Source organism: Mesoplodon densirostris, chromosome 20 (genome assembly GCF_025265405.1).
Source record: "Mesoplodon densirostris isolate mMesDen1 chromosome 20, mMesDen1 primary haplotype, whole genome shotgun sequence".
NCBI classification, from domain to species: Eukaryota; Metazoa; Chordata; class Mammalia; order Artiodactyla; family Ziphiidae; genus Mesoplodon; species Mesoplodon densirostris.
This window is the reverse complement of record NC_082680.1, coordinates 23,535,165-23,550,663: the sequence shown is the minus strand read 5'-3', so window position 1 is coordinate 23,550,663 and position 15,499 is coordinate 23,535,165. Positions and strand designations below refer to the sequence as shown.

Sequence of the window (15,499 nt, the reverse complement as noted above, 5' to 3'; positions counted from 1 at the left end):
CTTGACAGATATGACATGGATACATGAACCTTACTCTTCAGGAATATTTTGATATGTCACGTGATTGAGGTGTATCGTGTACATCAGAGCGAATGGTTTATTAGCCTCCTAACTTGACCTGTGTGGGAACTATATATTAAGTAATCTTTCCTCTGTTTTTGGTAATACTTCCTTTAGTAGGTTCTTTAAGTAGGGTTAGCTTGTTAAAAATTCTTAATGTTACATGACTTGAGGATTCTGTTTTAAATATTTCTGGAAAATGTTGGTTATTTGCTCCCATTTGACTTGAAAAACAAATTACTTGATGCTTGCTAAGCAGATGACATAATGATTTTACTCACTTTTAAGCTTGTTGCTGTGACTTTTTTCCAGTTGTTAGTTCCATTGCAGGAGGTTATGTTGCTCTTGAAAGACCTCTGCTATTTGTTTTGTCAATTTTCAGCCATTATACTAGGATCCTTTTAACTTTGGGATTTGGCTTCTATAAATTGGTTTTTGGTTTTTTTCAGAGATTTCTTTCTTTTTTTAATGCGGACCATTTCTAAAGTCTTTATTGAATTTGTTACAGTATTGCTTCTGTTTTATGTTTTTTATGGTTTTTTTGGCCACAAGGCATGTGGGATCTTAGCTCCCCAACCAGGGATTGAACCCATACCCCCTGCATTGGAAGGCAGAGTCTTTAACTGCTGGACTGCCAGGGAAGTCCCTGTAAATTGGTTCTTATATTAAGGACTTTTTGTCTTTAACCCCAATGCATTAATGCTTTGGGCTTGACTTGAATGACTCTGCTGTGAAAGTTTGGTCCTGTGATCTGAACCAGCTATTTGAAGAACCTAACATGATCATGTCTGAAAATTGTTAGAGCAGTTTTCTTGGTGTGAAACTCCTAGACAGTTTTTCTTGTTAAACAGGTGATCTTGTAGTTTTGTGACTTGCTTTTTTCATTTATATACCAAATACCCATTATATCAAATATACTTCTATAACATTCTTAATGTCTACTTAGTATTCCATTCTGTGGATGTTTCATATTTGTTTTCTTAACGATCCAGTGTACATTTATAGTTTCGTTTTTTTTTTCTTAAAAGCAAACATTCCTTTACTTATATCCATACATGTTTATCTGATTTTATTCATAGTGTAGATGCCTAGAAGTGGAGTTGCTTGGTCCAGTGTGTAACCATGTATCAGCTAGTGTTAGGTTTGGTTTGTGTAACAGAAAATCCAAAATAATAAAGGCTTAACCAAGGTTGCAGTCTGTATTTCTCCATGTACAGGAAAACTTGGAGATAGGCAGTCCAGGGGTGGCAACTCCACTGAGGTATCAGGAAACCAGACATCTTGCTGTGTTCGTTTCCTGGGGCTGCTGTAACAAATGACCACTAACCGGGCGGCTTAAAACAACAGACATTTACCCCTCACAGCTCTGGGGGCTGGAAGTCCAAAACCTAGGTGTCAGCAGGGCCCCGCACCCTCTGGAGGCTCTAAGACAGAATCCGTTCCTTGCCTCTTCCAGCGTCTGGAGACGGCTGGCACTCCTTGGCCACATCACTTCAATCTGCCTCTCTCTTCACATGGACTTCTCTGTCCGTGTGTCTGTCTCAAAACTCCCTCTCCCTCTCTAATAAGGGTATATGTAATTACATTTAGGGCCTGTTGGGATAACCTAGGATAAGTGCCCCCCCCCCAAGATGCTTAATCACATCTTTTTCGTACGAGGTAACGTACACAGGTTCTGGTGATCAGGAAGGGAGTATCTCTTTGCGGTGTGTTTTTTCAGCCTGCCACATCTTCCAGCACTCTGCTTGCTCTTACTAGGGAGCAGCCCCTCTTTATGGTCGAGGTGGCTCCTGGAGCCCAGTCATCACATATACATTCTAGGAAACAGGATGGAGAGTGATGAAGGGCACACCCCCTCTTTAAGGAAACTTTCTGGTTCCCACATAACACTCCTTACGTCACACAGACCAGAACTTAGTCTTAGAGCCATTTGTAGTTGCATGAGAGGCTGGTGCTATGGACTGAATATTTGTATCTTCTCAAAATTCATAGGTGATGCCTGATCCCCAGTGTGATGGTACTTGGAGGTGGGGCCTTTGGTAGGTAATTAGGTCATGAGGGTAAAGCCCTCATGAATGGAATTAGTGCCCTTTATCAGAAGAGACGCTAGAGAGATGACCTCTCTCTCTTAATACCATGTGAAGAAGGCGTCCACAGCAAGAAGCCGTCCCTCTGCAAACCAGGATGAGGGTCCTCACCAGGAATCGAATCAACCGGCACCTTGATCTTCGGCTTCTCAATCTTCAGAACTGTGAGGAATAAATTTCTGTTGTTTAAGCCACCTAGTCTGTTATTTGTTACGGCAGCCTGCACTAAGACAGCTGGGAAATGTAGTTTTTCAGCTCGGAGCATGACTATCTGATTGAATACAATGAGTTTAATTATTGAGAAGGAAAGGGATAGTGGATATTGAGGTTAGGCAGTCTTTGCCTCAGATCAGTTTACATTTTGTTAGCTTTCCAAAGATGTGCATTCCTGCCTATGGGGTGTGAGAATAGGCATAGAAATCCCATGCCCCTTAGTTATTACCCCTCGGCCCTAGGCAACCCTAATCTTCTGTCTCTGTAGATTTGTCTGTTCTAAACAATTCGCGTAAATGGAGTCATACAATATATGACCATTTGTGACTGTCTTCTTTCACTTAATATGTTTTCAGAGTTGTAGCATGTGTCAGTACGTCATTTCTTTTTCTTTTTATTATTGAATAATAGTCCATTGAATGAATAATACCGTATTTGCCTATTCATTAGTTAATGGACATTTAGGTGGTTTCCACTTTTTGGCTATTGTAATGCTGCCATGAACATGTGTAAACTTAAGTTTTCATTTCTCTTAAGTATATATCTAGGAATGGAATTGCTGAACCACACGGTAATTCTATGTTTAACACCTTGAGGAACTGTCAGACTGTTTTCCACAGCAGTTGTACCATTTTAGATTTTCACCAACACTGTGTGAAAGTTCCAATTTCTCCACATCCTCAAAATCACTTGTAATTCTTTTTTATTTAGCCATCCTAGTAGGTGTAAAGTGGAATCTTGTTGGGGTTTTAGTTTTATGATGTTATAATACACATTCAGGTGGTTTTTTCCTCCAGATTTTCTTTTAATAGACAGGAAATGATGCCTTCAAATTTGTGATAGGGGCTTCCCTGGTGGCGCAGTGGTTGAGAGCCCGCCTGACGATGCAGGGGACACGGGTTCGTGCCCCGGTCCGGGAAGATCCCACATGCCGCGGAGCGGCTGGGCCCGTGAGCCATGGCCGCTGAGCCTGCGCGTCCGGAGCCTGTGCTCCGCAACAGGAGAGGCCACAACAGTGAGAGGCCCGCGTACCGCAAAAAAAAAAATTGTGATAGAATTTTTTTTAATTGTTGATTTCATTTTTTTTTTTAACAGGCTAAGGAAATTTTAACAAAAGAATCAAATGTGCAAGAGGTCCGTTGTCCTGTTACCGTCTGTGGAGATGTGCATGGTCAATTCCATGATCTTATGGAACTCTTTAGAATCGGTGGGAAGTCACCAGATACAAACTATCTATTCATGGGTGACTATGTAGACAGAGGTTATTATTCTGTGGAGACTGTGACTCTTCTTGTGGCATTAAAGGTATGGTTAATGACGTTTATTTTTTTCAAGCTTTAATCGGCAAAAGGCAAGAGTGGTGGCATTGCATATCCCATGTTCTAGTTTATGATCCATTCACTTTATAGCCCCTTAAAATAACACTTCATTTTACATCTTTTGAGAGAGAGACATGAAAATGATACATTAAACCTCTCCTGCCTACTTCTGGTAAATTATTGTTGTAGGTAATCCATAGCTGAAGTCTTGGAATCATTTTTAGTCAACTTATCCCTCATGTATAGTCAACTAATAAGTTTTTTAAAAATTCTTGCCTTGCAAAATCTGTTATTCCTGTGTCTTTCTATTTTTACTATCATACAGTGTATATCTTCATCACTTCACACTTTAGTTAGTGCAGTAGTGTGGTAGCTAATATTTCTGCCTCCAGGATCTGACCCCTCCAGATCTACCTTGCATATGCTGCCGGACTAAACCTCTCATTTAACATTCATCTTGTTACTTCACTGTTCCCAACTCTTCAATGATTCTGTGTTACCTGCAGAATCGAGCTCACACTCCTCGGCTGGTCCTCTACTGTTAGCCTGAATTTGCTGCTCGTAGTTGGTAGCATAAACTCTGCCTCGGATCAGAGTCTTTCACTGCTCTGGCTGTCTCCAAATATTTACCTGATTTCCCCAAACGATGACTCTGTCTCTGATTTCTTACCCCTTCTGCCAAGACTCAGCTCAAGTCCTACTTCTTCCATGAAGCCTTCAACCACCTTAGCTTTTACTCCTTCTACTCTAAATTATCATAAAATGTATTCTCCCATCCCTTATTTATGTTACATAGTGGTTTATTGCCTTCTCATACTTCCTTAAGTGAAATTAGTCCCTAACCAGCAGAATTCATGTATTTGTGTGGACCTGGTACTAGATTTGAACTCTGTGCTTAGTGCTGGACACATAATGGATGCTTAGTTGAATACGTGTGAAGTATGCATTTGCAGCTTTTTGGTTTGCAGAATCTGATGCTTTTTTATACTTCTTATCAGACACATTGCTAACCAAAAAGTATGCCATAAAGTATGTCTCTATGTTCTGTTATGGAAAGGAAACTATATAAATACATTTGAAATCTTGCCCACCTTTGGCAGGGCCTGTTTTTTTTTTTTTTTTTTTTTTTGACATGTCTAAAATTTCTTTTTTCCCCCAAATTGTCAAATATTTAATTATTTATGAAAAATTTTAACAATACATGTGCATCATAAAAAGTTGGTTTTCAACATAATACTGTAAAATATACAGGTTCTAGGAAGTGAACTAAAGCATAACAAAGATATATTAAAAAAAAGTTATTCATTCCCTTCCTACACCTCACCATCTTCATCTCCAGCCTGGCAGGGCCTGTTTTTGTGTTCTGTCGGCAAATACATTCTTCTGTGGGAAATAAAAGGGAGGGATAAGTTAGTCTGTAGAGAGTTTGTCTTGGGTCCAGATCTCTTCTGTGTCCATGGAGCATTAAAAAGTCATAGTGTTCTGGAAAGACTAAGAAGACTAGTAATAATTTGAGTATGAAAAAGATATTAGAGACAAAGAGTCAGATACGATTTTATTATAATAAAATAGTTACCAGTTAATAAGGATTCCAGTGAGGGGAGTATGGATACATAGTATGAAGAAGGATGGCCATAAAAAATATTTCAAAGGTTAATCAAGAGGACCTGGTGATGAATGAGAAAGTTTTTTATTCTGAAAAAGAATTTACATTTAATGTACTAGTAGACTGAAGGAGCATTTAAAGAAATGGGTCAGAGGTTAATGTGCTTAGCGTAACACTAGTAAAAATACTTCCATGGGTTTCTTTTCCTTTTCCTTTTCCTTCAGGTGCGTTATCCAGAACGTATTACAATATTGAGAGGAAACCACGAAAGCCGACAAATAACCCAAGTATATGGCTTTTATGATGAATGTCTGCGAAAGTATGGGAATGCCAATGTTTGGAAATACTTTACAGATCTGTTTGACTATCTGCCACTTACCGCTTTAGTAGATGGACAGGTATGTATGTGGGGACAGATAAAAGTAGGAAAAGATTCTCTATTAGTAATTTAGGGTCTAGATTGACATGACATTCTTTCTGCATCTCCTTGGCCTCTTCTGCCTCTTTCCCTTATACTTAAAGTTTCAGAACAGGGAACTGGGTAAGTTTTATACACGTTGAGACCAGCAAGTTCTTCCTTTCATCCCCTCCATCTTCCTGCTTCTTCCCTTTCCATCTATTTATACACCATGTGTTAAGCGACAGTTTCTGATACTGAGTAGTAGGACAAATGTACAAATGTACCTCCTTGGGAACTTTCACAGTCTTCTACTAACACTCATAAAATAGAAGTCATTTCTAAATGACCAAGTGGAAGTATAGTGTAAACCAAAACTTTTAGATGTAAGTAAGGGATGAAATGCAAGGAAATGCATTTATTTATAAATTACATTTAATTCAAAGAATGAAACAGTAAAATAAACTTGGGTTAATTAAAAATAAAAGCAGAAATAGATACCAAAAATACATAGTTGATCAGTATGGCCCAAAGCAGTTTTTGAAAAGTCTGTTAAAGAAATTAATAGTCAAAACTGATCTAGAAAAGGAGAGGGAGGCCACATAAAACATTGGGAATGAGAAATAAGGCATTACTCTAAGTATGGAGGTACTTACGAATCACAAAAACAGTTGCAGCTTTATTCCAATAAACTTGAAAACACAGATGAAATTTATTATAGCAGACTATTAATTATTAAATTGTTTTGAAGAAATTAGACCAATGTAAGTAGACCATCAGACTAAGAAGAAATTGGAGAGTAACCAGGTCTAGGTAGTTTTATAGGCAAATTCTACCAAACCTTCAAGGAACATAACATTTCTGGGTTTCAAAGCTTAGGAAGAGGTGGAGAGCTTCAAAACTCACTCTGTAGGGCTAGTATAACCCCAATGCCAAACCAGACATGGCAAGCACAGAAGAATGAAATCAGACCAAAACCATTTGAACAAAGTCCTATATCTTTATTTAAAATTCAATTAAGGAGGGGCTTCCCTGGTGGCGCAGTGGTTGAGAGTCCGCCTGCCGATGCAGGGGACACGGGTTCGTGCCCCGGTCTGGGAAGATCCCACATGCCGCGGAGCGGCTGGTCCCGTGAGCCATGGCTGCTGAGCCTGCGCATCCGGAGCCTGTGCTCCACAACGGGAGAGGCCACAACGGTGAGAGGCCCGCGTACCGCAAAAAAAAAAAAAAAAAAACCTCAATTAAGGAGTAAAATAACACTAACTGGATGAATAAACTTACACTGACTGTACTTATCAGCAAAACATCAGAAACCTCCTCAAAATCGGGAAAAATGCCCTCTAAAACTTTATTATCTCTGTCTTAGAATCCCTGGAGAATGGACCTGGGAGTAATATCTCTCCCCTCCCCTCCCCTCCTCCCCCAAAGAAAATCTTATTATTTAATTTTGTTTTTGGAAGTCCTAGCCAGTGCACTGAGCAATAAAAATAATTAAAAGATATAAACACTGAGAACAAAATAACAAGAATATTTTTACAAACATGATTATGTACTCAGAAAACTCTGAGAAAACTGAAAAACTATTACAACCCATAACAGGAATCAGTAGGGTCTTTGCTGTAAGAGAAATTTAAAATTTTTATATGTCAGCAGTAACCAACAGAAAAGTTAATGGTGGGTCACAAGCACGGAAATCGCATTCTAGAAAAAGTGGAAATATACTATATAAAATACCTAGGATTATAAAGAAAAAAGAAGTATATTTAAATGTTAACAGCTCTCTCTGATCATGCATTTTTCATTTTTTTCCATTGTGTATTATACATTTTCCACTGTGATTATTAAATGCTATTTTGAAAAGAAAAGCTACTAGGATTGACATTGGTAACCATTATTTACTCTCCATTAACTTTTAACATTTAATAAAACATTCATTTTCTTTTTAAATTCATAAACAGATATTCTGCCTCCATGGTGGCCTCTCCCCATCCATAGATACACTGGATCATATAAGAGCCCTGGATCGTTTACAAGAAGTTCCACATGAGGTAAACTTAGTTTTAATGAAAAAGAAAGAAATATAACCACATTGTGGTAACCCTAGATTAGTTAAATATGAGTACTCATAACTTACATCACATACTTCATTTTCTTTGCCAGGGCCCAATGTGTGATCTGTTATGGTCAGATCCAGATGATCGTGGTGGGTGGGGTATTTCACCACGCGGCGCTGGCTACACATTTGGACAAGATATTTCTGAAACATTTAACCATGCCAATGGTCTCACACTGGTTTCTCGTGCTCACCAACTTGTAATGGAGGTATGTCCTTTTCTTATAGGATGACGATTTCTGTTTCAAATAAATGTCTCTCTAATAAAGCTTCATGACTTAGAATGTCAGAAACGTTCCTCCCCATTACCTAAATGAAAGGAGAAAAAACTTGGCTGATTTTAGCAAGTAGGGAAAGTACTAGTTGGCCAGAGCGAAATTATATCTCTTTTGTAATTAATTTAGACTTCAAGAAAAATTGCAAAAAAAAGTAACAAAAAATTCCTTTCTTACACTCAGATTCCTAAAATATAAATATTTTAATATTTGCTTTATCATTCTCTCTCCCTTCCTATTCCCCTTTCCCCTCACACATTACTTTTTTTTTTAGCTGTTGTAATGTCAGTTGCAGGTGAGATCCTCCTTTACATCCAAATTTCCATGTGTGTTTTGTAAAAATAAGGACTTTCTTCTAAATAACCACAGTATAGTTATCAAGGTCAGGAAATTTTCATTGATATAGTAGCATTATCTAAGTGCTTTATTCAGGGAATTCCCTGGCGGTCCAGTGGTTAAGACTCTGTGCTTCCACTGCAGGGGGCACAAGTTTAATCTGTGGTCAGGGAACTAAGATCCCACAAGCCTTGCAGCACGGCCAAAAAAGTAAAATAATAATAAAAAAATTTTAAGTCTATAAACGCTTTAGTCAAATTTATATTATCTCACCAATGTCCTTTATAGCAAAATTTTTTTACAGCAAAATTTAATAATGTGTGTGTGCACCTATAATCTCATCCAGGATCACGCTGTATTCAGTCCCCTTGGATGTGGAAATTCCTCAGATTTCCTTTGTTTTACATAATCCTGACATTTTTGAAGACTACAAGCAATTTTATTTTGTAGAAATGGCCTTCATTTATATGGTTTGGCTGATGTTTCCTTATGATTCGGGTTATGCACTTTTGGTGGGCATATCACAGTATGATGATGTGTCCTTCTTGGCACATCGTTTCAGGTCATGGGATCTTTCCCAGTGCTGGTGCTATTAACTAATTTGGATCACTTAGTTAAGGTGGTGCCTGCCACATTTCTCTACCATGATGTTACTATTCTTTAAACATTAAAGGAATATAAATAGAATATAATCCTTCCAAACCAGTAGGGAGTGGCTTCAAGATGTTAGAGAAAACTTCACTAACCCAACAGAGGCAGAAGGGGTAAACAGCATGGTAATAAAGAACATAGATTTGTACAGTAAAGATAAACCTCATTATAATCATAACGAATGTGAATGGATAAAAATTTTTACTTCCCTAAAATACTGAGAATCTCAAATTGGATAAATAATCAAAAAATTCACCCATTATTTGGGATTTAATCTAAAACATGATGATACCACAGACTAGAAATAGAGCAATGGAAAATGGTGTATTAGTATACCAATTAGATAATTATCCAAAATATAGTTAATACTATGAATCAGAAAAGGCTGTAAGACAGTAGTATATTTAGAAATAAAAAGAGGTATTTGCTGATGAAAAGTGGCCCAGTTATATAGGAGAGAATAATTCTAAATTTTTATTTACCTAGTAATAGAGTCAAAGTACATAAAGCAAAACTTGACATAATTTATGAGGAAGAATTGAGACATCTTCCGTCATTGTGGGAGAAATCTGAATACACATCCTAGCCACGATCTCAAGCCTAGATTAAGCAGAAAAACAGTTACTGAGCTCCATAGCTGAATCTCAGTGCAGATGTACATATTAAAGATGGACACCACATAAGGTAACACAGAAGACTGCATTTCCACAGAGAATACTCGTGTAACTTTTGAGTTTAGTTTTCTAAACTTAGCTATGTCAACATTATGATTTTATGGTGAAATACTGATTTTTTTTTTTAATGCTGCAGGGATACAATTGGTGTCACGATCGGAATGTGGTCACCATTTTCAGTGCGCCGAATTACTGCTATCGTTGTGGGAACCAGGCTGCTATCATGGAATTAGATGACACTTTGAAGTATTCCTTGTAAGTAACTTTAAATTTTAATTGTGTGTAATCACTTTCAGAAGGAAAACTGCAATGTGGATTATTAAAGTTAGAGGTAGAGGAGTTTTGCTTCTGGAATAGCAGAGTAAGGAACATGGCAAACCCTCTCCCCAGTAGGAACACTGGACTGGAACACGTTATTTTAAACAATTGTTTCAAGTGTTTGGAATTTGTCCTAAATGTATACAGCAAATACAGAAACCCTTACTCTGGATCTGCTAACTCTCAGTATAACACCAGAGTCTGTGGAATTTGAGTCACAAGTGTTCCCGCCTGTTTCCAGATCCCCTGTACAGAAGCTCCACTGCAGCCATTCTGTCCTGGGTGGGTGTGGTCAAGAAGATGGGGCTTCTCCCCTCCCCCAGTTCCCAGTCCGGGGTTACAGAAGCTCTGCTCCCAGTGGGTGCGGTCGGTCAGGCTGAGACTCCCTTCCCCTCCCTGGCTCCTAGGGTGGAGGCTCTGTTCCAGTCATGTGTGGCAGGCAGAGAATGCTGTATCCCCAGTTCTTGCCTCAGTGCCTACTCTAGAACAGGGGATATCACTAAGAAGTGGGCCATCATACCTGCCTGCAGCTCCAGAACAGTGGCATAGAAGTTCTGTTCAGAGAGAGATGAAGAACAAAAAGTTCCTCACCTCTGCCTGAGGGGGCTGACCTTACTTAGAACAGAGGGTCGAGAATTGCAAGCCTGAGTATTTTGTTGAAGACAGTGGGTATTATGGTGGAGACCAATGAAGAAGGCTCTCAGCTCCCATGATACTAGTAGCAACAAGCAAAAGAGGAGAGCAAGGAGAACTTTTACAGGTAAAACCAGGGAAAGAGATACTGAAGAAGAGCTTTCCTGAGATCATCACAGTCGACTCTGGGAGACAAGACGGCTGTGCACGTGTATTAGGCTGTACCCACACAAGAGCAGTCAGACACATCGTGGTCAAAATGGTGAGAGTCTAGAAGAAATAATCTTGAAGGCAGTAAGAGAAAAATGACTTACAAAAGGGAACCTCAATTGAATAATCAGCTGACATTTCCTCAGAAAGGCAATGAAACATACTCAAAGTGCTGAAAATAAAAAACCAAGGTCCTGTCCAGCACAACTTCAGAATGAACACAAAAGAAGGGCATCCCCACCCCAGATAAACAAAAACTGAGGGAATTCAATGCTGGCAGACCTGCCATACAGGATATACTAGAGGGAGCACTTCAGGCTGAAAGCAAATGATACCAGAGAGTAAGTCAACTGCACACACAAGGTAGTAATAATAGAAGATGGTAGAATTGCACCTTCTTAACTGATTTAAAAACCAGTTGCATAACACAGTAAGGATATATTTGTAGTATAATTGAACTTAAACAATATATAGAAATGCAGTCGTAGATTTGATAGTAACAGCACAGAGGAGGTGGGTGGGAACAAAGCTGTACTAAAGCAAGGAAGTGACACCAGATGGTAATTTGAATTAAAGGAAGAATATGAAGAAAATAAAAATGAGAAGGTTATTTAACAAAATCTATAAATATACGCTCACTCTCCTTCTCTCTCAGCTTCTTTAGGGTCATAAGAGTATATAAAATAGTAATTATATATTATAGTAATTATATTAAAACATGTATATAATAATTTGGGGGGTTTGTAACATATACTGTGTATAACATCAATAGGAAAAATGGGGAATGGAAATGGAAAGGAGCTATATGCTATCTAGGAGTAAATACCTCTTAAATCACTAGAATTTATAAATCTGAAGTCGAATTTCATAAGTTGTGTATTCTGAGTTCCAGAGCAACCACTAAAAAAGAAAAATAATGGTAAAGTTATTAAAGGAATTGAAATACTATGTTAGAAAATAATATTTTACTAAAAAGAAAGCAGTTAAAGCAGGAACCAATAAACAAAGAAAGGCATATTTTAAAAAAGAAAAGAAAATGGCAGGTATAAATCCAGTCATATCAATAACACTGAATGACATCAACACAATGCAATCAAAGGGCAGAAATTATCAAGTTGGTGTTTTTGTTTTTAAATATCTAGCTTTATAATGTCTACAGGAAACATAATTTAGATTCAAAAACACAAGTAGGTTAAAAATAAAATGGTGAGAAAAGAAACATCATGCAAATAGTAACCGTAAAAGTGCTGGACTGGATATACTAATACCAGACCAAATAGATTTCAAACCAAAAACTGTTACTAGAAATAAAGAAGAACACTTCACAATGATAAAGAGTCAGGCTATTAGGAAAATACAAACATATGCACTTAACAGTGGAGCCCTAGAATATATGGAGCAGAAATGAACAGAATTGAAGGAAGAAACAGACAAAAATAGTTGGAGACTTTATTATGCCACCTGCAATAATAGAACTAGACAGAAGATCAGCAAGGAAATAGAAGACTTGAAAAACACTGCAACTTTACCTAACATCTGCAGAACACTCCACTAGGCAATAGCAGAACACAGAGTCTTCTCAAACGCACATGGAACATTCTTCAACACTGACCATGTGCTTGGCTATAAACCCTAAGCCTTAGAAAATTTAAGAAGATTGGAGTCATACAAAGTATGTTCTCCAAACACTGTGGGATGAAATCAGAAATCAATAACAAAAGAAAAACTGGAAAGTATATAAATAGGTACAAATTAAGACACTCCTAAATAACCTTTGGCGGGGGGCAGTCAAAGAAGAAATCACCAGGGAAATGAGAAGATACTTTGAAATGAGTGAAAATGAAAACACAGTGTACCAAAACCTGTGGGATACAGTGAAAGCAGTGTTTGCAGGGAAATTTATAGCTGTAAATGCCTGTATTGAAAGTCAGACAGAATTAGAAGTTGACAATCTGTAACCCAGAAGAGGGCTCTCACCAGAACTCACCCATGCTGGCAACCTGATCTCCAACTTCCAGCCTCCATAACCTAACTGTACACCTTAAGGACCTAGAAAAATAAAAGCAAACTTAACTCAGTGCAAGCATATGGAAGGAAAGAAAATTAGCAGTGGAAAAAATGAAATAGTAGAGAAAACCAACGGAACCAAAAGCTGTTTCTCTCTGACAAAATTGAAAAGCCTTAACTAGACTGGCCAAGAAAAAAAAAGAGTGAAGACTCACATTACCAAAATCTCCACAAGCCGTACTGAAAGAAGAAGAATTGTAAGGGAATACAATAACTATATGGCAACAAATTAGGTAACCTGGATAAACTGGACAAATTCGTAGAAAGACAAAAAGAAAAACTACCAAAACTGACTCAGTTAGAAATAGAAAATCTGAATAAACCTGTAACAAATGAAGAAATTAAATGAATAATTTTAAGACTTCCTACAAAGAAAAGCCCAGGCCCAGTTGGCTTCACTGGTGAATTGACCAAATGTTTAAAAAGCAGTTAACACCAGTCCTTCACAAAGACCTACAAAAAACAGAAGAGGAGGGATTACTTCCCAACCAATTCTTTAAAGATTATATTACCCTAATACCAAAATCAAAGACATTTTAAGAAAACTACAGACCAATACTCTTTATGTGTATAGACGCAAAAATCTGCAACAAAATATTAATCAAATCCAGAGGTATATAAAAAGAATTATACACGGACCAAGTGGGATTTAGCCTAGGAATGCGAAGTTGGTTCAAAATATGAAAATCAATTCTTGTAATAAACCATATTAATAAAGGACAAAAACCACATGATCTCATTAAGGCCAGAAAACGTATTTGTCAAAAGCCAGCACCCTTTCACAATAAAAGTACAGTTGACCCTTGGACAACATGGGTTTGAACTGTGTGAGTCCACTTGTATGTGGATTTTTTTTTAGTACTCTAAACACTACAGCACTACAGGGGCTTTGGAACCACAGGTAGGGAGGAACCGCGTATACAGAGGGCTTGGCTCTAAGTTATACTCGGATTTTTAACTGCAGAGGGTCGGGACCCCAACCCCGTGTGGTTCAAGGGCCAGCTGTACTCAGCTAGTCAAAGAAGGGAACTTTCTCATCCTGATAAATGTCATCTACAGAAACCCCACAGCTAATTACATCATTCTTAATAGTGAAAGACTGAATGCTGTTCCTCTAAAATCTAAAACAAGCATGTCTGCTCTCTTTACTTCTATTCAACTGATAGTAATACTACAAACCGTTTATGCCAGACATGAACCAGACATCTTGTCTGCCTAAATCTTCTCCGTAGCTCTGTGAGATAGTTTTATGAAAGAGAACACCTGCAGTGACCTACCCAGGGTCATTCCAGTCATAAACAACACAGAAAAGGTGGGAGACAAGGACTGCTCTTTCTACCTCGTGTCTTGTTCTTTATTGATTCGTTTGCCTGCAGGGTCAAATCCTTTAACCATTTGCTTTCTTTTTTGCCATTTATAGCCTTCAGTTTGACCCAGCACCTCGTCGTGGAGAGCCTCATGTGACCCGGCGCACCCCAGACTACTTTCTGTAAATTCCTCCTGGGAAAACCTGCCTTTGTATGTGGAAGTATACCTGCCTTTTTAAAATATATATATTTAGAAACAAAACAAAAAAAAGCAACAGTAATCTATGTGTTTCTGTAACAAACTGGGATCTGTCTTGGCATTAAACCATATCATGGACCAAACTGTGCCATACTAATGATGAGCATTTAGCACAACTTGAGACTGAAATTAGTTCTACACTATGTTCTAGATCGGTCGGTCTTAACAGTTTGCCTGCTGTGTTTGTAGTAACCATTTTCCTTGGGACCGTTCAAGCAAAAAAGGTAACTAACTCCATCTCCTTTTGCACTTACTTGGAAATTTTAGTTAGAGTGTTTAACTGGCATGGATTAATAGGGTTGGATTTTTATTTTTAAAAAAAATTCACAAGCTAACTTCCACTTAATTCATTACTGTGTATTTTATTGAAATGTATAATTAACTGAAAAAAAGATTCTTGGGAGTACGTTGTCATAACATTTAAAGAGATTTCCCTTCCTTTAAACTAAATTACTATTTTATGTTGATCTGCATATTTCTGTATATTTGTCATGACAGTGCTTGCATTCTATTTGGTGTACTGAGCAAATAAACCTTCCATTTTAAACAAAAACATGTTGATTTACTGTGGTACACTTTAAATGAAAGTTTTACTCTTGTAACTTCATATGAGATCTCTTGACCTGTAATAAATAGTTGTGTTGAGGTACTTTAAATGTAGTGTTCTTTGTTTAGGACTTACTTTCAGAAGAAAAAAAATTTTAAGAGTACCTGATGACTCTTAGGCCATGAAAGACATTCTTATTTCTAAACATCATTTCCTTAGGTAATTTGTATTATTCACATTTTAAACTATGGATGATATGCTAAAAACTGTAGGATATCATATGGCTGGGTAGAATCTTTTAAAAACCAAAATGTTATTTTATCTTTACCTTTTGATCTAGAAATGAGAATAAATTAATCTCCACATAAAGTTTAGTACAAGTAGTAGTGCTGTTTAAATGTACAGCATGAATTCCAGATGGTAGAAG

General features: G+C 37.7%; 1 protein-coding gene across 3 annotated transcripts in view; it reads left to right on the top strand.

Annotated features, from left to right (window-relative positions):
- The window catches only part of PPP2CB (protein phosphatase 2 catalytic subunit beta), a 32,568-nt gene extending 17,490 nt beyond the window's left edge, over positions 1–15,078 (top strand). The window contains exons 2-9 of one of the 3 annotated variants that reach the window (XM_060085985.1): positions 2,053–2,099; positions 2,205–2,311; positions 3,456–3,665; positions 5,510–5,683; positions 7,641–7,730; positions 7,843–8,004; positions 9,868–9,986; positions 14,380–15,078. In XM_060085985.1, coding sequence (XP_059941968.1) covers positions 3,549–3,665; positions 5,510–5,683; positions 7,641–7,730; positions 7,843–8,004; positions 9,868–9,986; positions 14,380–14,452 — 735 coding nt within the window. In that variant the 5' untranslated portion in view covers positions 2,053–2,099; positions 2,205–2,311; positions 3,456–3,548 and the 3' untranslated portion in view covers positions 14,453–15,078. Of the gene's footprint in view, positions 1–2,052; positions 2,312–3,455; positions 3,666–5,509; positions 5,684–7,640; positions 7,731–7,842; positions 8,005–9,867; positions 9,987–14,379 lie in introns of all 3 variants that reach the window. The other 2 variants (XM_060085986.1, XM_060085984.1) reach the window with 2 other exon arrangements.
- Positions 15,079–15,499: the final 421 nt, after the last annotated feature.